This window comes from Aplosporella prunicola (genome assembly GCF_010093885.1).
Source record: "Aplosporella prunicola CBS 121167 unplaced genomic scaffold K452scaffold_34, whole genome shotgun sequence".
Taxonomy (NCBI): Eukaryota; Fungi; Ascomycota; class Dothideomycetes; order Botryosphaeriales; family Aplosporellaceae; genus Aplosporella; species Aplosporella prunicola.
Window position 1 is genome coordinate 32,760 of NW_022983562.1, and position 20,538 is coordinate 53,297.

The 20,538-nt window shown below is 54.2% G+C and overlaps 10 protein-coding genes across 10 annotated transcripts; 6 read left to right on the forward strand and 4 right to left on the reverse strand.

The window, feature by feature from the left end:
* Positions 1-303: 303 nt before the first annotated feature.
* K452DRAFT_312628 (uncharacterized protein) lies at positions 304-699 on the reverse strand (the record flags this gene model as incomplete). The annotated part of the gene is made up of 1 exon (XM_033543566.1): positions 304-699. The coding sequence occupies one exon, from the start codon at positions 697-699 to the stop codon at positions 304-306; it is 396 nt and encodes a 131-aa protein (XP_033392782.1).
* A 578-nt stretch (positions 700-1,277) lies between these two features.
* Positions 1,278-1,467, forward strand: K452DRAFT_291856 (uncharacterized protein). Its single transcript, XM_033541264.1, has one exon. It carries the CDS (start codon positions 1,299-1,301, stop codon positions 1,461-1,463), a length of 165 nt encoding a protein of 54 aa, XP_033392783.1. The 5' UTR covers positions 1,278-1,298; the 3' UTR covers positions 1,464-1,467.
* Positions 1,468-3,019: 1,552 nt separating this feature from the next.
* K452DRAFT_322002 (uncharacterized protein) lies at positions 3,020-3,570 on the forward strand (the record flags this gene model as incomplete). The annotated part of the gene is made up of 2 exons (XM_033544455.1): positions 3,020-3,101; positions 3,161-3,570. 2 exons carry the CDS (start codon positions 3,020-3,022, stop codon positions 3,568-3,570), a joined length of 492 nt encoding a protein of 163 aa, XP_033392784.1.
* Positions 3,571-3,980: 410 nt separating this feature from the next.
* Positions 3,981-4,608, forward strand: K452DRAFT_291858 (uncharacterized protein). Its single transcript, XM_033541265.1, has 2 exons — positions 3,981-4,526; positions 4,583-4,608. Exon 1 carries the CDS (start codon positions 4,033-4,035, stop codon positions 4,519-4,521), a length of 489 nt encoding a protein of 162 aa, XP_033392785.1. The 5' UTR covers positions 3,981-4,032; the 3' UTR covers positions 4,522-4,526; positions 4,583-4,608.
* Positions 4,609-5,420: 812 nt separating this feature from the next.
* K452DRAFT_302232 (uncharacterized protein) lies at positions 5,421-6,165 on the reverse strand (the record flags this gene model as incomplete). The annotated part of the gene is made up of 2 exons (XM_033542566.1): positions 5,421-5,611; positions 6,057-6,165. 2 exons carry the CDS (start codon positions 6,163-6,165, stop codon positions 5,421-5,423), a joined length of 300 nt encoding a protein of 99 aa, XP_033392786.1.
* A 706-nt stretch (positions 6,166-6,871) lies between these two features.
* Positions 6,872-7,599, forward strand: K452DRAFT_341636 (uncharacterized protein; the record flags this gene model as incomplete). Its single annotated transcript, XM_033545379.1, has 1 exon — positions 6,872-7,599. One exon carries the CDS (start codon positions 6,872-6,874, stop codon positions 7,529-7,531), a length of 660 nt encoding a protein of 219 aa, XP_033392787.1. The 3' UTR covers positions 7,532-7,599.
* Positions 7,600-7,888: 289 nt separating this feature from the next.
* K452DRAFT_312632 (uncharacterized protein) lies at positions 7,889-9,361 on the reverse strand (the record flags this gene model as incomplete). Its single annotated transcript, XM_033543567.1, has 1 exon — positions 7,889-9,361. The coding sequence occupies one exon, from the start codon at positions 9,359-9,361 to the stop codon at positions 7,889-7,891; it is 1,473 nt and encodes a 490-aa protein (XP_033392788.1).
* A 548-nt stretch (positions 9,362-9,909) lies between these two features.
* Positions 9,910-12,123, reverse strand: K452DRAFT_114054 (uncharacterized protein). The gene has a single exon (XM_033535060.1). It carries the CDS (start codon positions 11,775-11,777, stop codon positions 9,969-9,971), a length of 1,809 nt encoding a protein of 602 aa, XP_033392789.1. The 5' UTR covers positions 11,778-12,123; the 3' UTR covers positions 9,910-9,968.
* Positions 12,124-13,931: 1,808 nt separating this feature from the next.
* On the forward strand, positions 13,932-17,186 carry K452DRAFT_194724 (uncharacterized protein; the record flags this gene model as incomplete). The annotated part of the gene is made up of 2 exons (XM_033535922.1): positions 13,932-14,023; positions 16,796-17,186. Coding segments are annotated over 2 exons (483 nt in total), but the record flags the coding sequence as incomplete, so codon positions are not given.
* Positions 17,187-18,457: 1,271 nt separating this feature from the next.
* On the forward strand, positions 18,458-20,420 carry K452DRAFT_341639 (uncharacterized protein; the record flags this gene model as incomplete). The annotated part of the gene is made up of 3 exons (XM_033545380.1): positions 18,458-18,733; positions 18,788-20,028; positions 20,049-20,420. The coding sequence occupies exons 1-3, from the start codon at positions 18,631-18,633 to the stop codon at positions 20,418-20,420; spliced, it is 1,716 nt and encodes a 571-aa protein (XP_033392791.1). The 5' UTR covers positions 18,458-18,630.
* Positions 20,421-20,538: the final 118 nt, after the last annotated feature.

The following is a 20,538-nucleotide window of genomic DNA, read 5'->3' on the forward strand; positions in this document are numbered from 1 at the left end:
TGGCAGCTGCAAGAACAGCCCAACGCCAAACGTCGCCTTTTGCCCAATTGGACCGTAACCGCAGCATGGGTTTGCTGTGTCTTCGTATCAGTGTTTTGGTCTTGAAACATTGCTACTGCGTCCTTTGTTGTTGTTTGCTCTTGGTGGATTTTCTCCAGAAGATGGCCGTGCGCCTCAAGGACATCCCGGGTTCTATTTGCTTCCTGGTAGCTTCTGAAGCTGAACTGCTCGACAAGCAGTTCGATGCGATGTGTAGCTGCTCTAAAAGGGATCAGTAAGTTGTCCTCCGAAATTAATGGAAACTTACGAAGTATTTGCATCGAGCATAGCGCTCAAATGGAGCCTTGCATCTCGAAGTTGAGATTGAAAAGTTCGTATCTTGCCTTTGTGCCGTATCCACACTAACCGATCGATCGCCTTTGCATCATCCGCATCCACTCGCTCCAAAAAACCCCGAATGATAAGGACTTTGCTGTTCGCATCGCATAGTGTTTCAGACAGCTTTTCCGCCATTTGCGGTCGGTTTCCTAGAGCTACCTTTTCGACCTCATAAAGCAGTACTCGAAAGTTTTCAATCTCGTTTGAAAGTGCCAAAAGCTCTGCTGGCGCTTCATGCAGCCGATTGATTAGACGACCCAACTTCACTGCCGTTTCGGCGAGAGTTATGACGCTTGCGACGAGTCCGATTACTTCAGCCATGGAGGACCAAGTTAGTGATTGAAATGGAATTTGAAAGAAAACAAGGACCGTTTGTCAGGTTTTTACTGTTACTGAGGCTGGTGTCGGTGAGATTGTTGCCTACAGCTGCGGGTCAGCTTAGATATGCATGGTGACGACATTGTGCGACGTAGGAGGCTACAACACAATGTGAAGCTGCACAAAACTCAGTGTGGTTATACATTATGACCTTCCAATCTGCCCATAGACAAGTTAGTTTTGCGACTCTTTGTTACTCTTCACATCGCTGTGGAGAGCCAAACTCGCGGCTATCATGGATTAATGCGTATGTGATCCTGATCCAAGATCTACATCTCGATAGTTAAAGCAAAACATAGCTGTGCAAGTCCTTAGCGAGCCATGAAAAGAAACGGCTTATTTAGAGGCATAGTGTGTCTAGAACAGGCCACGTATAAATCCATCAAAACGAAGCCATGGACTGGACCAGTGATGTCAGGCAAACCAGAAACTTTAGCTCCAAACTTTGGTTCCGAGACTTCGGCTCTTGTATAAAACATAAACCTTCTCGCACCTCTTCACATCCATATCCATACAAATATCTCACATTAAACAAAATAACGATGTCTTCCCCACCACATACCCCTACGCGCCGTGCGATGCCGCAGCCAGAAAGCCCCTCTAAGGCGCACAGCCCTGACGCAGAGGACCAGACGTGGAAGAGGTCTTCCTCCGAGTCCTCCGAGCTTACAGCTAAGGATAAAGTCAACCACTTCGCAGAAAACTAAGCCTCATATCATTTGCCATAACGCTGCGTAACGACCCTCCCGAAGAAACATCGAAGCGACTCGCATCCCGAGCACTAGAGAAAGCGCATGCGCAGTCGCTTAAGAACGAGATATGGCAAGAACGACGCGAGCGGCTCGTTTCCGAAGCGTTCATGAAGAGAATAGACGCGCTCCTTATAGCTAAACTCTCGGATAAAGAGGCGGACGAGTGGATAATCGCGCAAGGATTCAGGCCCCGTATGTTTCGCGGTTTTGGTGTCGAGAGGTCGTACTAATTTGCCGGAACTAGCCTCCTACGACTCGTTTACGGAGGATGTTGCTCCTTGCGAAGACGACTTGATAAGGTCTAGGGACGACGAGGACGCCGATGCTACGCCAACTGACTGATGGTGGAGATGATGGAGATGCGGGGGCTGAGGATAGCGGTGATAGCGGCGTCGAGGACTCCCGTGCCTGACCAACCTCTTCTAACGATGAAGACGATGCGGGCGATGATGACAGTGGTGATGGCGGCGAAGATGCAGACGATAGCAGGAACGACCAGAAGACAAACCCACAACAAGCCATCGCAAGGCAAGGGCGCCACCAACACTACACAATCCCGGTGCCTCAGAAGCAAACCGACCCAAAAGCCGTCCTTTTCCTACATCTCGACAGCACAGCAACAATTCCTCTTCTTCAGCCCCCGAGTACCACCGCCGGGCACACGCAAGGTCAAAACGCCAAACCAGGCGCAAGAGCTAGCCTGCAAAACCCTAGCTTTTGTATACTGATTACTTAACCCCCCGGAATGATGGACAAAGGCAGGTTGCAGGCGTTGCGGTGTCGTGTCGGGCCTGATGACGGAATGGCGTGTGGGGCATGACGAAGCGGAGGGGGTGGGGAGCGTGGGCGCCACATCCGCCGCTACGACCACGTACGTACTAGGTCGTCCAACTTGGGGTGGAGCCAGGGACGTGTTTGGGCGCGCATCACCTGTAGCCTGCAGCCAAACAGGCCATCGCCTATTAAATACCACCTCGCCGCATCCAGCGCGTTCATCCAAACTCCAGCAGACCACCCTCGCCCAAGCACCCAGCCCGCCTACTAGCCCCAGAAACATCCCCGCGAAAGATCATTGCATGTGATTGTTGTTGTTATTGTTGTGCCCCAAGTGATCTACACCACCCGGATACGTCATCCCGGAACGTGCAGCTGATAGGCGACGCCGACACGTAATCGCGGACCCTGTCTCAGCCGCAAAAGTCCGCAACACCAGTGATGATGCGCGCTTCGATTCGCCAAAACCAAAAATAAATCTTGCTTTGCTGGTGCCGATGCTGGCAGCAGTGGTGGTATAAGAACTGCGCTGGAGTCTGCTTGCTTGCTACTTTTCGCTTCCGCACTTTGCTCACGATTCACGATAACACGCACCTACCTATTATTTATTTGTTATTTTACGGCAACCTCCCATCTACCTGCGTACTTGAAGCCAATTGCGTTTTCCTCGTCTGTTTTCCATTTTAGCGACACACTACACGGCCCTCTACCTACCGACCTAATTCCCCACCACAAAAATGCGCTTCTCCATCGCCCGCTTCGCCATCGCTACGGCATTAGTGCCGGCCGCGCTCGCAGCGCCGCTCGGAAATGAACTGGGTTAGCAATCGCCCTTCCAACGTGCTCGCACGCTCAAGAACCGCACTGACAACCCGCAGCACCCGCTCTCGAAACCAGAGACCCCGCAGGCGGCATCATCCACATCAGCAAAAACCACGACGCGAGCACACGCATCAGCAACACGCCCCCGGAGGCCCGCTCGCTAGAGCCCCGCGGACTCCCGATCCCAATCCACGACACGATAACCGAGACGTCGCAAATCGCACTCCTGCAGGCGTGGGACGATCTCGGCGTCTCCACCGACGAGCCCCTCGACGTGAAGAGCAAGTCCGCAGGCGGCTCGAGCAAAGAGGACAAAGTGTTGCAGAGCCTGACGGGGTCGGAGGACGAGGGCGTGCGGAAGCTGCTTGCGCCCAAGGGGGCGGTGGATGCCGAGGTTGAGGAAGTCAAGATCGAGCCGATGACGGGGAATGGTGTTAAGGGGAGCGTGTATTATGCTGTCTCTTAGGTGCTGGGGGAGGTGTGGATATGTAGTTGAGACGTCGGAAATCTGAGTGGGGGGATGCTGAGGATGGGTTTTTTGTAGACGGCGGCAACGGCGACGACGGGTTCGACTGGAGCGGGTCGCACGATCTGCTGGGGTCGTTGGCGCTGGCGGGTGGGCTGGTGGGCTGGTCGCGTTGGCGGCGCGAGTCGGGGATTTTGGTGTTGGGTTGATCTGGACACCTTGTTGTCCCGCTATACCCAACCAGGCTTAGTAAGCACGTGCGCACGATGACGGCGGTGGTGGAAATGAAGTCTCACTCCCGTCGCCTTCTGTCTTGCGCGCAAAGACCTATTCGAAGCCAACGCTTGCCTACCTCATCCTGCCATCCTTTGTGCATCCCGCCTTTAAACCCACCTCTTAAATTCCTTCACAGCTAACCCACACCCTACCCGCACCAAACACCAACTCCAACAACCCTCACGCATGACGTCTGCCGCTCCATCATACCTTCCATCAGCAACATCCACCTCACCACCGCTGCCCAACCGCACCCTCTACATAACCTCCTACGACCGCAACACGCCTCCTAGCCCCAAACCCGCGCTCGAATACGACGTCCGGCTCGCGCGCAACCCCGTCAAGCACCTCCGCGACCTGCACACCGGCCTCTCGCAACGCGTACAAGACGTGCTCAGCACCGACGCGCGCTTTGAGGAGCTGTTCGCATGCGCTGTCGGCGAGATTGGCGAGACCATGCTGCAGATAGACGGGTATGAGCGGACGAGAGGAGGGGCGAAAAACGGGAAAAGGGACAGCGTGCAGGAGGGCGTCGCGTTTGCCGAGAAGCTGGGCATGCATCCCTGGCCCGAGGGGTGGGAGGTCAAGGTCGAGCACCGCGACTTGTCAGACGAGGTCAGGGGCGAGAAGGCTCGGAACCGCGAGGTGCAGAGGGAGATGCGTGGTTGTTCTTAGTCCAGGTGCGCGGTTTCCTTGGCTTTGTTCGTGCGCGCTCAGTTGACCGATTCCACGAAAGATTGTATGCGTAACCCAGTGACCGCAAGATATACGCTCTTCTGGCGTCTCGGGTACTCGATTGATTCTCCCGATCTACACCCCACACGCTGCAGCGGATCGTTACCGCGAAATAACCTAAGCTCACGCGGCATGTTGCGACTCAAGTCGGCTTCTCCGCCCTCCCGCGAGCGTTCTCCCCATATTTGGGCCACTGTGTGATGGCGTTGAACATGCCCATCGGGCTGTACTGTACAGGCGTGACACCGGAAAGAGTCTTCCGCTTTACAGCTGCTGTTCGAAGAGTGCTGCCATAGTGCAATTGCAAGCGAAAAGATCGCTTTTCCCACTCAGTGTTAATCAGTGCGGGGCACGACACGGGCCACTTAATATCAGCATTGGCTGAGTTTTCCATAACTGCATTTCAGGTCCTCAAACTACCTGCCTCAAGCATCACGTCCGTGGGTATCCCACCCTTGTCAGCCAAAACCAAACCCATCAACGCCATAGCACCGCGCCCCAGCCAGCCATGCCATCCCAATGACTGCACTGCTCCCCCCCCTGATTGCCTCTAGTTCCTCTGGTAGTAAGGTGAGTAGGCAGCATCAGAGTCGGCTGGATCTCCACTATAGCCAGCCCGCATCAGCGCCCACTGCTTCTATCGCTCGCCGAAGTAAATCCATACAATAGTACCTTCGTCCTTCGTACGCTGGGATCCTGTCGAATGCTCAGTTCAGTATCTAACAGTTCTATATACGGGTCTCCTCTCCCATCATACCAGGTCGAGGGCGCTGCGAAAGCTGAGCGGAAGGGAGGGACGTACGATTTGCTTCGAAAGCTGATCGTGGATGCCGATGCGACTAGGCGGGCTGCTTGCCCTTGGATGCCGGCCGCTTGTCCTTGCTGGAGGGCTCTGCGTCCGGCTTTTGGTCGTCGTCGCCAACCCTGTCATCGCTGCCCTTGTCATCACCAGCCTTGTCATCACCGCCCTTGTCACCACCCTTGTCTCCTTCGTCTTCATCGTCGGACATGTTACCGCCCCAATAAGGGTCTTAGAACGGATGTATGCTGTTAGTGTCTTGGTTGTAGTTTTCTTGCAAGATATATGAGTGGTTTAAAAATCCGAGGTGCTGGATCATGCTAGATGGTGATGGAGGTTACGGAATAATTTGACGAAAAATTCCATCCACTACACCTCTGATTCTGTTAAACAGTTAAGATCCAATCCTCCGCGTTCCTTATGGGGCTTAAACACTGATCGTTCTTATTATCAATTAGTCAGATGAAGACGCATAGAAGATACCATTTTGCAGCGGGGAATGCCTCTTTCAAAGCATCAAGTGCCTTAGACACTGACCCTTCCTATCCATGAATTGCCCGCCCCGTCCGCCGTATTGCCCGACTCAGCTTCTGCAACCAAGTGAGAATACGTCTTAGCAAGATGGGGCTGATCTATAATAACCAATGATCACCGATGCAAAATTCGCTTGCGATACCGGAGCGGCCCGAGACGGTTTCCCATGTGAAGGGCGCCGAGCCGAAGCGCTCTGCACTGACGTTCGCCAAGGCAAGCGCGAGGAACAACGGCTGCCTATCCCTTGGCATCACTGTTAGCGTGTGCTGGGGTTAGCGAGGATTAAAGAGCAGAATGCTCTTAAAGTGTCTACTTCCAACAACAATACAGCTTATTCAAAGACGCTTCATAAGAGTACGAGGCGCACGGCCTTTTATATTCGGAAGTAAAGGTGAGGTGAGACATTGCTATCTTATGCAATGGATAGACACCTTGCTGGATAAAAGTCGTGATGCGAGGGAATCATGGTGCAGTGGGGCAGACAGACGGGGACTCCACCATTTACGCTTTGTTCCGCCATATCTGAGTCAGCCCTACCCCGATCTCGCCCCCAAATTGTTTCAGCTTAAAAGTTTGATTTGACAAAATGGTGAGGTGGACAATGCAGAGATAAGATCGAATCCTTTGACTGGATTCGAGCTCACTGTTTGCTATAGCTGACGAAGCATGCCGAGTAGTTGAGGTGCTTTTAGGCAACAGTTACCAATATTGCGAAATTTACTTACACCTTGGGTCAAGAGACTTTACCGCAGGGTCGGAGGAGCCCTTGCGGGGAATTCTCGCAAGCTCTGTCAGAAAGAAGGAAAGGATTCGGTTAAAGCTTGCACACCATAAAGTCATCTCCCGTTTCGTAAACCGTGTAAGCATGGCAGCTTGGCATTCTCCACCGCAGAACAAAGTTGCAAAAAGTCGCAATAATCCTTGCTGGCAGATTACGAGCTCTTAAAGGCGATCCCAATGCCTTCGAATCCTCATAACCAAAATCCTCATACCCCAAATCCTCACAAACGTCTATTTCCACCGCATCCCGGCACCAACACTTCGACACCTCTCGTCTCCCACGCACCTCCTCACGCAACCACCACATCCCGCAGAACCGACATGCGCTGCTCCGCCATCTACTCCGCGTTCAGCGCGTTACTGCTCCTCCTCACCGCACATACCTCGGCCACGCCCCTCGCCAACAGCACCGCCCGTAAGCCCCCCGCCCCCACCACGCACGCACAAAGCACCAACCAACGAGCCCACCGCGCAGCATGCTCTCTAGCCGCCACTCCTCCGGTCCAAACACCCCACAGCCCCTTCGAAGGCGACTGCGCGCGAGGCCACCCCGTCCCCGTCCATGGCATCGTGACGCCAGCGACGAAGCACGCGATCGAAGCCGCGCATGGCGCCTTACGCGTGCCTGAGGGCAGGGAACTGCATTTAAGAGCTACGGAACTGGATGGGACGGACCTGGAAGCAGCGCACTTGAGACTGCTGACGGAAGAGGGGAATGAGACGCGTTTGAACATGATTTCGGGCCGGAAGTTCGAGGGGAAGGTTGTCGAGGAGCTATTTGTAAGCCCGTTGGTCGGGTTTGAGGTCGCCGCTATGGCGTGTGTGGGTGCTGCGTAGGGCTGTTTGGTGGGTTTGGGGTTTGGCAGGTTTGCTGGTTGCGACATGTTTGGCGGCTGCTTGTACCATTGTTTTGGCCTTTGTATGCTGCTGTGGTCTAGTATCTACAAGGTAAAAGTTCACGAGATAATAACTTTTGTTTTTGAATCGGACAATTCTTTGTCTTTCACTCTCTAAATCACAGCGTGGCTTAAGAGGTATGTTGATTGATTGCATGCACAAAGTGTAGTGACTAGTTAGTGTCGGGAGTAACAAAGCATTCTTGTCCAACTTGTAACTAGCTATCGTCCTCACCGAACAATTTCGCCTTCCAATCCGTAAACCTAACCGCGCTCGCTCATTCCCTCAAACTTATTATTACCCCTCAAACCACAGCGGAGACCCAAGCTCAAGCAAAACCCTAACCATGTCATGATTACCATGCCTATGACGGTTCCTAAGCGCCACCCAAATAGGCAGTCTCGGCATAGCCCTATACCCATAGTGGGCGTAGAAGTAGGGCCTGAAGACATCACAGCCGTACCCGGCCAGAAGTCGCAGAATCTCCGGGCAGCCCAGACGGGTAGCCATCTGCACGAACTTCCTGCCCCTCGCGCTTCTGGTGGCGTCGTGTTCAGTTGGGCCATTAATATCGTACCCATGGTCAAGTAGCCATTTGATAGAACCCAGCTGCGCTGCCGCTATAGCTGATTCGAAGACGAACCTGTCGAGGGGATCAATGTTCGCACCGGCGGCAAACAGCACGTCCAAGACGCGCGGCTTTCCCCACCGCATGGCGTTCATGACGGCGGAGCCGAGAGCAGAGTCGTGGTTGACTTCGGCGCCTTTTGATAACAGCAGCTGCACAATGCGGACGTGTCCGTTCCCGGCGGCACAGATAAGGGGCTCATAATACCATGGCTCCTCGGGACGGGCTGTTGTTGGGGTTATGTGGGCAGCATTGTCTATAAGCAGCTTTGCAGCAGGCACGGCTCCAGTCTTGCATGTGGTGACGAGAGTTGAGTGAATTAACTTGTCGTCACACCCAAATTGCCACATAAAGTGCTCAATAACTCCCGCGTCGTAATACGCCTTCGAAGCAATCAGGCTGAAGTACTCTTGGTACAGGTCTTTGACACTGTCGAGTCCCAGGTTGACCATGTACTCGACCATTTCCACGTGGCCGCCCAAGCATGCTCCAACGAAGGCTGAGCCATAACTATCGTCGAAGGCATCTAGGTCTGCGCCTTGAGACATAAGGTACTGTATGATTTCGAAATGGCCCTGATGACCGGCAGCCCAGAGCGGAGAGCAGAAATAGAAGATGTAGGCGTTCATGTACGGAGTTGATATGAGGAAGGCCTTAACAAGGTCGAGGTCGCCCAGCCAAGCGGCAACGGTAAAGCAAATGTGCTTGATATAGTTGGGCCCTCCAATCGCAAGCACAAGTGTGGGGCGAAGAATCGGAAGCTGCCAGGCAACTACGCACGCAGACGCAGCCTCCAGGTACCGAAACCGTGTCTTTTCATCGCGCTTCCCGCTCCTTGCCATCATCTGCTCGGCGACTGTCTGCAGTGTCTGCAGGAGAAGTTGTGTGCGTTGGCCACGGCTGGCTGCTACAAGCATTATTATGCGTGCGGCCCACTTGTCGTTAGGCGGGATTGTTGGGCAGAGAGTTGTCGCTCCGGCGACCCAGTCGCGTGCGTGTCTTCTACAGAGGACGTTGGCGATCTCTCTGTCGAAGGTTTTGCAGACCAGACGCGCTTCCATGACTTTTTCGATTGGTAGTTGGCGCGTAATCTGCTCGGTGATCAGCCCGAAGAGCTCGAGAGGAAGATCGAAAAGATGCATGTTGGTGACAGTGGCTTTTCGCTTGGGATGATTGAAGCGGTGACCGGAAAGGAATTAGAGAAGGTCGATAACAAGTGATGGCGTTCACTGTAAAAATCCAGCACTACCTTTGTGTCAGAGCTGGCAGGAAGGTGGAGAGGAAGAAGGTACAGGTGGCGGTGGATTTATATACTATAGCAACAGAGGGCTTCACACGGGGTTAAAACGGTAAGCGAGAAGAGGTGTGTTAAAGGTTATAACATATAAAGATGCGCGTGGTAAGAGTGTATACGAGGTAGTGTTAGAGTCATGATAATAAACAAAGAGGACGGGTAGTAAGAGCGAGCATGCAAGCTCCACTCCATTCCGCTACCACTCCTACAACAACAACAACGACGACAACTATTTGACCTTGAGCAGGAAGAAATAAACATAGCTGAAGAGCTACCTGACTACTAAATAGCGCTGGTTTTGTAGCTAAAGACAGCGCTAGTGGCAAAGAAGCAAGCAAATCTAACGAATATTTGCGTTTATTATTTGATAAGAGAAAACCAAACGAATATTTATATTTGCCTGCAGCGTGAGGTTTGTAGAGCCTTCTAGCAGCGCAGCGAACAACACCCCAGCCCTACTCCAAACAATACGGCAAAAAGCGGTCCTGCACATCCGCCCACTCGGGGTCCACCGGCTCCGCCCACGCCTCATCCCTCTTAACACTCTCAAACCCCACGGGCGGGACAACGCCCAGCTCCAACAGTACCTTTACGACATCTTCATGCCCACTCCTCCTCGCCTCAACAACCATGACTTCTCTCCCTCCCCACCGCGCGCCATTGACATCGCACCCCCCCTCCCCCAGCACCCGCACCACGTCGCCATACCCCCGCACCACCGCCCAGAACACCGCCTCCCGCCCCAGCGCCCCCGGCTCTTGGTCGAAATACGGATCCCAGCGGCCGACATCAAAGCCGCTGTCCAGGATCGCCTTAACCGTCCCCACCCACCCCCTCTCGGCCGCGACTCTTAGCGGGCCTCTCGCGCGGTACACGGGCGCGCCGGCCTCGAGCAGCGCCATCACCGCAGCCGTGTGCCCCCGTGACGCGGCTATTTGTAGCGCTGTTGGTGCGTTGTAGGAGTGGTGGATGTCGTCGACGGCGCCGTGCACCGCGAGCAAAGTAATCAGCGGCGCGCATCCCCGCACCACGGCGATGTCCAGCGGCGTGTACTTGCGCGCGGCGTCGGTGTACGTGTCGAGTGCGTCGGTAGAGGCGCCCTGCGCGAGGAGGGAAGACGCGAGGGGGACGTGGCTGTGCCAGCACGCGCCGAGGAGGGCGGCGTCGAGGAGGAGGGCGCGGGCGTCGTGCCGCTCGTGTTGTGCTTGCTCTTCCTCTTCTTCTGTCACCTCCTTCGCTTTCCCCGCCTCTGCTTCTGCCTCTGCCTCGGCCTCCTGCACGCGCGCCAGCTCCCCCAGCCAAAATCCCACCACGGCTTCGTCTCCCCCCTCGGCCGCTTTCCGCACCGGCCACACGCTGCTCGCCAGCGCCACCTTTGCCGCCTCGCTGCATGCGCCGTGGAGTAAGCGCACGAGGGCCAGATTCCCTGTCGCGCTGGCTGCGATCACCGGCGACGCGCTCGACAGGTACGGCCACTCGGTGTCGAAGGCTGCTTCGACGGGGCTGGCGCCGCGCGCAAGCAGGTCGCGCACAATGCGTTCATGGCCACGGCTCGCAGCGGCCCAGAGCGGCGGGCCGAGGAAGGGCGGGTCGTCGTTGATATCACTATCGCTAACACTGTCACTGTTACTGTCACTCTCTTTGTCTTTGTCCTTGTCCCAGACAGACAAGAAATACGCAACCAGCCCCTCATCACCCAGCCACGCGGCAACGCTACAACACACCCGCACGACGCCCGCCGCCGACGTGTCGCGGTTGCGCCACTCGTCTCTGCGTTCTTCCTCCTCGGGGGCGACGAGCTCGGCGACGACGACGTTGCCGCCGAGGTCCCAGGCCGTGGCTGCGGCAGCGAAGGCGGTGGCGATATCGTCGTGGGTCCAGGCGGAGCTTTCTTCCCTCCCCTGCTCCTGCGCCTCGCCCACGCGCCGCACCACTTCCCGCGCCACGGCCAGAAGCGGCGGCTCCGGCTGCGGCTCCAGCCCAGGCGTAAGCGCAGAAGCAGCACGCCGCTTCAAGCGCGCGCACAGCACGCCAGCGGCCCATTTTGCGGGAAATGGGCGGGCGATGACGCGATCGCGTTGGTCGCTGGGCGCGGAGGCGTATTCGCGCTCGATGGCCGTGGTGGCGAAGATGGCGGATGTCAGGGCCGCGTCGAAGGTTTTGCTGATGAGGCGCGCGCGCAGAGTGCGTTGCAGGCCGAGCGTGTGCACTGTTTGCTCTGCGAGGGCGGCGAAGAGCTCGGGCGGGAGGTCGAAGATGTGCATGCTTTGGTTGTGGGGTTGAGGGTGTGGTGGATGTGGTGGATACGCTGCCGGGCTGGGGGAAGGGATGGCTTTATGTATGCTATAGGAATTTTTAGACTTTGCGGTGTGGCTGTGCACCACCTAGTCCTAGCGGGGCCGAGTTGGTGTGCGCTTAGGCGCTTTTGCTGCCTGGAAAGGGGGGTCTTTGTTTTTGGGGGCGTGGTGGTGTTTGGTGAAGTCGCTTTGTTCGGACTTTGAATGCTTTGCGTGTTATTTGTGTACTATGGTCGGGGAGAAATGCTGCGAGAAGATGCGTATACTTTCGAGTGAGGAAATAGGTACGAACGGAAGCGATACGTCTATATAGGAAGTAGTACATAGATGGCGCTCTTGTCGTCCTATAGGGGTATTGGAGTTTAGGTATAGTATATAAAGATATTCCCTAGCCCTTTATAAAAAGTATTCTATATGGAGCGTTCTTCTCTACCTACTAGAGTATTCAGGCATGAATAAACGATACAAATACAAACTCTACGTACCCATTAGAAGTAGTATATAGAAAGCAGACCTAACACTATATAAAAGCATAAAGGCATAACTACAGGATACAAATACCAGCCCTTAGTCTTTAGAGAAAGCAATATGTGGGGAGCGCTTCTATCTATCTATAGGAGCATGTAAGTGTGATTACAGCATACGAGTATATTCCCTATGTCTCCATAAGAAGTGTTCCATACAGAGTATTCTCGTTAACCTATAAGTATATATAGACAAGATTATAGTATACGAATGTAAGCGTTAGGTCTACATAGGAACGCCGCAGGTGACCTTTGCATAGTTAAAGCAATTAAACGTCTACTTGCGTATAGCGCTTGTCTTTTCTACGATATGCCTGTATAAGAAGTAATCCATAGGGCATAATATCGCATACTTCCATTAACACACGGGTACTATTACAGCCTCTAAAATAAAACAACATGATAAACTTTCGACGTTATACAGCACCTCTTACTATAGGGATAAAAAGCAATCTCTCCCCCTCCGGTAGTAGTATATCGTCATTCGATCGAAGCATTTCGAGAATGTCTTCCGGGTTGTGCGTGGTATGCCCGAAACGCTGACATGACGACCCCCTTACCTAGTTTGGCTTGGCGTGTTGACGCGCCCACGCCCCCCACAAACTCCCCGCTCCTCTGCAAACTGACTCTCCACCTTCCGACGACCGACCCTCACTCCACCTTAGTTGTCCAGCGTCGCTGCGTCACTAAAAATCAAGCACTGAAGCCAACAGACTCGCTTCACAGCCTACGCTACCATCCTACTCTTCCGCATCGCAAGCAAACCACCTGCTGCAAAGCCTCATTCGCCGTTTCACCGTTCAGAAAGCCCTCCAAGATACCTCTTTTGGACCTTCCCGCCGAGCTCCTTGGGTCGATCATGACCGAAGTGGCACTGTCGCAAAACATGCGCGCAAGCTTGAAGACCCGCCTCGTGTGCAGTAGGTCTCACCAGCCCACGCAAACCAGCTCATGCTAAGACACACCCACAGGGACTTTCTCGCACGAGATATACCGCGCACTCATCAATCTCGCTTCAGCCGAATGGGCCAAAGGCAACGGGTCGTGCCTCATGCGCCTCCTCAGCCTTGCCTACGTCTCCACCATCCTATGTCGCGGCGCCGCAAACATGTACAAAGGCGACGACAGCGCCAATGCCCAGAACAACCTCATCCTGCGCAACATCGACCGCGCCGTCGTGCGCCTGCTGGAGGAGACGGAGCAGCAGGGCGACGGGCCTCGCCTCACGTTCACCGATGCCGCCGCGCAGTGCGTGGCCGACTGGAATTTCTGCGACCTTAAGATCTATCCTACCTTCCTCGACGACGTGATGGCGTATCCATGCACGCGGTGGTTGCGGGTGCAGGACGACGCGCGGCTGGCGTGCTGCGCGATGGGCGCATGGATGGGGGACATCAACGTAGTCAAGACATTCATGGCGCCCTCCTCCACCGACAACCGCTCCAGGCTCTCCAACCTCGCCAGCCTCGTGGACAACCTCAGCCACCCCTACAACTTCGTCCGCACACCCCCCCCCCTTGACACCACTACCAACTCTATCGAAAGCGAAAGCGCGCAAGGCGACCCCTCCTCCCTCGACAACCGCTGCCGCTTCTTCCCCTACCCACTCTACGCCGCCGCGCGCCAGGGCCACCTCGCCATCGTGCGCCTCCTACTCGACCGCGGCGCCGACCCCGCCCCGGGCGACGGGTACTACGTCGACGTAGCGGCAGGGGAGGGCATAGACACGCCACGGAGCTCCGCACTCGAGGCCGCGGCCGCGGGGGGGCACCTCGACGTCGTGCAGCTCCTACTGGACGCCATGAGCGCGGGCATCAACGACGACGACGCCGACGCCGGCACCAGCAACAGCTCCACCGCCTCCCTCCTCCCACTCGAAGCCTACGCCCTCCCCGCGCTCAAAAACGCTCTCAGCAACGCGCACCTCCCCGTCGCGCAGCTCCTGCTCACTTACCTTACCCCCGAGCCGGAAGAGCTATACACCCTCCTCTCAGCGAGCAGCCGCGGCGGCAGCGAGGAATGCGTGCGCCTCCTCCTCGCCCGCGGAAGCAGGCCCCACTGGCCCTCACAAGACAGGTGGATCCAGCCGCCCTTGCACGCAGCCGCGCGGGGCGGGCACGTGGGCGCCGTACGCGCGCTGCTGGGAAGGGGGTTCGATGTTGGTGCGAGGGCGGGGCCCCGGGCCCGGGCGGAAGCTTGGCCGAAGAGTAAGGGTATGGCGCGCCGCTGGTTTGGGGGTAGGGTTTTAGGTGGGAGGGGGAGAGGCTGTGCTGGTGGTGGTGGTGGTGGTATGACTATAACTAGGGGGGAGGAGGCTGCGAGGCTGGCGAGGAAGTTGGGCGAGAGTTGCGTTGCGGATGTGTTGAGTCTTTATGGCTGTACGGATGAGGCGGGGGACGAGGAGGCTTGTATGATGATGGAGGAGTCGATGGTTACGGAGAGAGTGAAAGGGATGAAGAGGGAGCTGAGTAATCGTGGCGTGAAGGGTTTGGTGAGGAGGATTCTGCCGAAAAAGCGGCTGTAGTGGCTGGTTTGGAAGATAACGTTTAGGTAGAAGGGTGGGGAATAGATGTGGTAAGGGGATTAGTATGGCTTAAATGTGTGTTAGTTGGCGAGTAGCGGCGGATAGCTTGGATAGAGATGATGGATGCCGTGATTATAATAATAAATGTAAAAGATTTTGTGATTCGACAGTGGCCTACTGTAAGAGACTATGACATGTAAATGTAGAGGTGAACGGATGTTGGTTGTAATGCTATTTGGCTAGTGATTTAGCTTTGAGTTTGTTGAAAAATATACCCGGAAAAGCGGCTTGGCCTTGTTGTTGTTTAGTTCGCGTAACTTGCTTGCTGGCTAATTAGCAAACAGTGAAGATAATTATAAGAGTATTGCTTAAGATACGAATAGAAATCAATTTGTACGCATTTGCCTGTAACTATATATTCTGTAAGTCGCAAATAGCTAGGCCGTGTTGCTGTGTGGCGTGTGTATCTGTGAATGGTAGTCTAGTAAACTATTTTAAAATACCTGATACCTCCTCTAAAGGGATCGCAAGAGCGTACGCGCTTGTTTGCTAAGTAGCAAACCCGCTAGGCATTGTTTATTAAGACGTTTACAGTGGTGAAGTTTGTAAGAAGAATTTGCGAAGTACAAACGCGTGAGTTGATTATTAGCTTACTACTGGCTGTACTGCCTATAAAGATCTAGTGGCCTACGGGTATCGGTAGTATCTACGAAACAAATTGCTTTTTTTTTTTAACATGAGTAGAGGTGTTAGCATCTACAACTACCTTCTCTATATAAGTTCTTACCACACGTCCTTTTTGTTTGTTGTCATGACTTTTAACACTACCTTTTCTCGGTTGCCGTCTCGACGTCGTGTGAAGCTGCCTACCGTTATTATATATAAATCCACTACCACTTGCGCCTTTTTCGTCTCCACCTCGTCTCCCAGCTCTACGTTTTCAACTGGGCTGGAGCTTCTTCAGTAAACACCGACACTGGTTCGACTGTATCTCCTTCCTCTATTGCCTTGTACCTCGACTATATTTGTCGGCAAACATAACACCACAATGAGCCTCTTAGATCTTCCCCTCGAAGTCTTCGAGTATGTTATAGAGGAACTTACGCTCCCTTCATCAATCACTGACGCCTTGAATGCACGCCTAGTCTGCAGTAAGTCCTCCACGCGGTATATAATCAGTATCAACACTAACCAGACGCAGAAATCTTCGATCGTGAGATAGGCAAGGCCATCTGCAAGCGACAGGCACGCGAATGGCTCGCTCACGACCCACATTTATATCCCATGCGCCCGGCCAACGATGAGTGGACCATGAATATACTTCAGAGAGCAATGGCCGGCCGCACCCAGCACAGCATTCCGCTCCTGCAAACATTGCAGAGGGTCGTCGATAGGCTGATGCAACTGAGCGGAAACAACGACGACGGATCGCGTCGTCGGTATCTGGCCGAGGCGTGTGCATGCTTAGTGGCCTGGCTCTGCCCGGCGCCCTATACCGACCACAAAATTTTCGACCTCACCACGCCTGACGACCTCTTCACCACCAAGCAGGTGCTTATCCCAGATTCGTGCCTTGCCGTCGCTGCTTGGATGGGCGACCTCGAGCTTGTCGAAGCTTTCCACACACAGGCTTCGAACTTGCATCATTCCACGCACTATTTCTGCCCTCCGGTTTGGGCTGCAGCATATCGAGACCACATCGAAGTAATGCAGTACTTCATCGATGAATATGCAATATTGGACAGCTTCATTGCGGACAACGAGGCAGCATACGTGGGAGCGTGCCTTGGTGGCCATGAGGAAATGGTCCGCTTCTTAATGGATGAAGAACTCGAACTTATCCATAACAGGCGGCTAACCATCATCTTCTTCGACGAAATTGCCGCAAGGAACAATGTGGAAGTCATCACGGTCCTTCTCGACACATACAAGTTCAGGCGGAACGCGCTTCGCACAGCGCTATGCAGGGCGTGCTTCCATGGCGCCGGCGACGTTGCACAGCTGCTGCTCGACAGAGGCGGAGGCGCCAGGCTCGCCACGGGCGCCGTGCACTGCCCGCTCTTCTCCGCGGTCGAGGGCGGCCACCGCCACATTCTCCAGCTGCTGCTGGCGCGCGGCGTCGACGTCGAGTACGAAGGCGCCGACAAACGGACGGCGATTGTTGCCGCTGCCGAGCTCGGCCGAACACACCTCATAAGCATGCTGGTTGCTGCCGGCGCTGACGTCAACAACGACTCGTGGTCTTGCCTCACCCTTGCTGTAATCAATGGTCACCTGGATACGGTCGAGTTTCTGCTGCAGCATGGCTTCGATATCGATGGACAGACGGATTTCAGCTCCAATGATGGTGCAAGAGGTTGTGAGGCCGTGCAGGAAGCCAGTAAGAGAGGCTATGTGCAGATTTTACGCGTCCTGGAGAAGTACGGCTGTGACTTGAGGACGCCGTACTACTATACGTCTAAGCGCCTAGAGCCTATACCTCGATCGCCGTTGTGGGTCGCTAAGAGGTACCGTCGGCACGACACGGTTAGGGTGCTGAAGAAGCTTCTTAAGAAGTAATGTGTGAGATAGTGTTACTATCTGGGAAGTGGTTAGGTATGGGTTTCGAAATTGCTTGGGAAGAATTGTAGCTAGCTACCGGTTGTTTATAATCGTCTCTAAAGGTGGTCGGCCTTCTACTGTAATGGGGAGAAAGGTAGAAGATGAGATAAGTTATGAGCGGTTGCTAAGCTTTCGACTCCTAAAGATAATTACTCGACATACGGCATGCAATAATTCATGGGGAAGTTATCTTTCTATGCTACTAATTCCCACTGTACTTCTTCCGATCCTTAACTAAAAATACTGAAGAGCATTATCTACTGAAGATGCGCTCTACCGATGTGACCGCCGCTCCCTCTATGCTGCTGAACAAAGGGAACCGGTTCTGAAAGTAGCTCTTAGAAGTGATACCTGACTTCCTGTACTCCTGCTCCCCCCCCTAAGGGAGGAGAGGGGATAGCGCGGGAATCCAGCGCATGCTTCGAAGTATGCGATGAAATTTTTGATTCTTAATATCCTGACAGAGGTATTGAGCTGGAAGAGCGGTTTGCTGGATTCTGTGATTGTTACGCCTGGGCTAATCCATCTTGCTGCACCGGATCACGAGCGCTGGTGATTCATGCTTCATTGAAGCGGTCAGACGCTTGTTTCATGCAAACAAATGTTTGGGTGGATGGTGTTGCTGGTTTGTACGGTGCAAAATTTGTGGCATGTGATTGTGTGACTGGATCATCTGGATAAATGGCCTGCAGTGAGCAGGTTTTGCGCGGGACAAGAGCTTTTGCTACTACTTGCTGTACTGATTAAAGTGGTTGGTTGATTCAGTGGCGCTGCTGCGTGGCCACAATGGAAAGGCCATGGCGGTGCGGAGCGCGGCAAGCCCTGCTTTCACACAGGTAGTGTTGTGGCGCCCACAGCTTTCACTATATATACCTCTTTTAACACACCCTCCCTCGCTTACTGTTTTGGCTTAGTGGGAAATCTATAATAGTCTACGCACACAACCTTTTCCTCGACCCTTTACCCACTCTCTTCTTGACCACCTCACTCCGCATGCTCAACTTCTTTGCGAACCTTTCTCCAACACCACTCACGCCCACCACTGCTTCACTAACTTCGCGATCTGTCAACTGTCCTTGACTATAAACCCGCAGGCAATCCTTCGCGACTGCCGTCAAATTCCGAAGCCTTTCTTCTAACACCAGAACACGCAATCGCATCATCCATCAACATGAGCCTCCTCAATCTACCTCTCGAGGTGTTCGAAAATGTTATGGAGCAGATGACCGACGTGCTACCTATGAAGGAAGCACTGAGGGCACGCCTTGTCTGCAGTAAGTACCATATGAAACAGACATCCGGCGATATTTTTCTGACGGTACACGCAGGCATCTTTGACCGAGAGCTCAACAAGGTAATCTGCAAGAAAGCCGCAAATGACTGGGCGAACGGATACGACTCTGACTCCTATCCGCAGTGGGAGCCGACCGACTACATGCGGCCCGTCAACCGACAGTGGATGGAGATGATGTTGTGGAGAGCAGTGCGCAGCAAAACCCAGCACCAAAAGCACATCCTCGACACCGTGCAGAAAGTTATCGAACGACTTGTTGAACAGAGCGGAGTGAAGGATAACGACTCCCGCTGCAGGTATCTGGCAGCTGCGTGCTCTTGCTTTGTGGCTTGGGGCTGTCGCGACATACATGATTGGAACACTCGGCGTGGTCCATACCACTGTTCCAACTATGTGTTTAATCCGCACCACACAGACGCTTATACCATGACCTTCAAACCTGATGACCTTCGGTATGGCGGAGGCAAGGAGATCGACCATGGATGTCTCGCAGTTGCCGCTTGGATGGGAGACCTTCCGCTTGTCGAAGCTTTCTGGGCCAGGGCCGACATGCAGCCAAAGTACCTCGCAGAAGAAGGCGACTTTTTCTGCTCGCCGCTTTGGGTCGCGGCGCACCAAGGCCACATGGAAGTATTCCGGTTCTTCGTGTCCAAGCACAGGAACGTGGAAGGATGGATCATGCCTTCGGATCTCCCCCATCGGTTAACTTGGGAGTGGTCTTACACCCCAGCGTGCCTCCAAGGCCACGAAGAACTGGTCCGTCACATCGTCACTCTGGGAACCTGGGATAAGAAGCTCAAACAAATGAGCTTGCCATGCATCACGGGCGTCACCAGAAACAACCAGGTGAGCGTCCTGGACTTCTTCCTGGAGGAGGTCGGATTCCTGGAGCCCTGGCTGAAGGCTATCCAACACCGCGTCAACGAACCCGACAGATTCGTAGACAAGCACGAGCAGACTGCCCTCGAGGTGCTCTTGAACACCGCTTGCTACCATGGTGCTGAAGCTACCGCGCTACTTATATTTGGAAAAAGCTCCATCCTCCGCCCTACCACGCCCATCTTCTATGCGATTGAAGCTGGCCAAGCAAGCATGGTGCAGCTGCTGCTCTCGAGAGGCGTCAACCTCAACATTGCCAGCTTCCAAGGAATGACGCAGTTGACATACGCCGCCATGCGTGGCAGGGCACGTATCATGAAGATACTCCTCGCTGCCGGCGCCGATGTCCAGGGAGGCAGTAGCACAGATGATAAGACGGCCCCCTCTCCTCTTAGTGTTGCTGCCGCATTGGCCAGCTAGAAGCAGTCACGATCCTGCTGGAGCAGGGTTTCAACATCACCGAGTCGACCGAGTGCGACGATGCCAGTGGTGCCAAGGGCAGAGAAGCTGTGAGGGACGCTTGCAGATGTGGTCATGCGGAGGTCGTGCACGTGCTTGCTGGACATGGCTGCGATATCCACAGGGCTTACGGCTATCAACGTGATGGGTACCAGCATAAGACGCCTATGTATTGGGCGCATAGGAACGGCCATCAGAGCGTCGTAGATACCTTAGTTGAGCTTGGTGTGCAGGATCTGCCTGACCAATCTTCTCAAGATTCTGATGAAGGATGCGAGTACGACGTAGGCAGTACTCTCTACAATCTGGCAGACGTATCGATTGGCTAGGGACTCCGAGAAGAAACAGAGGTAGCTGCTGGTAGTATACGGGTGGATTGTATTAATACGACAGAATTTCCTATTACTTTCCTTGGAAACAGTGACAAATATCGCACTATCCAAATAA

Bases quoted from the DNA above. Each gene is read 5' to 3' on its own strand.
- K452DRAFT_291856 (XM_033541264.1), top strand. From the start codon at position 1,299: ATGTCTTCCCCACCACATACCCCTACGCGCCGTGCGATGCCGCAGCCA.
- K452DRAFT_114054 (XM_033535060.1), bottom strand. From the start codon at position 11,777: ATGCACATCTTCGACCTCCCGCCCGAGCTCTTCGCCGCCCTCGCAGAG.
- K452DRAFT_291858 (XM_033541265.1), top strand. From the start codon at position 4,033: ATGACGTCTGCCGCTCCATCATACCTTCCATCAGCAACATCCACCTCA.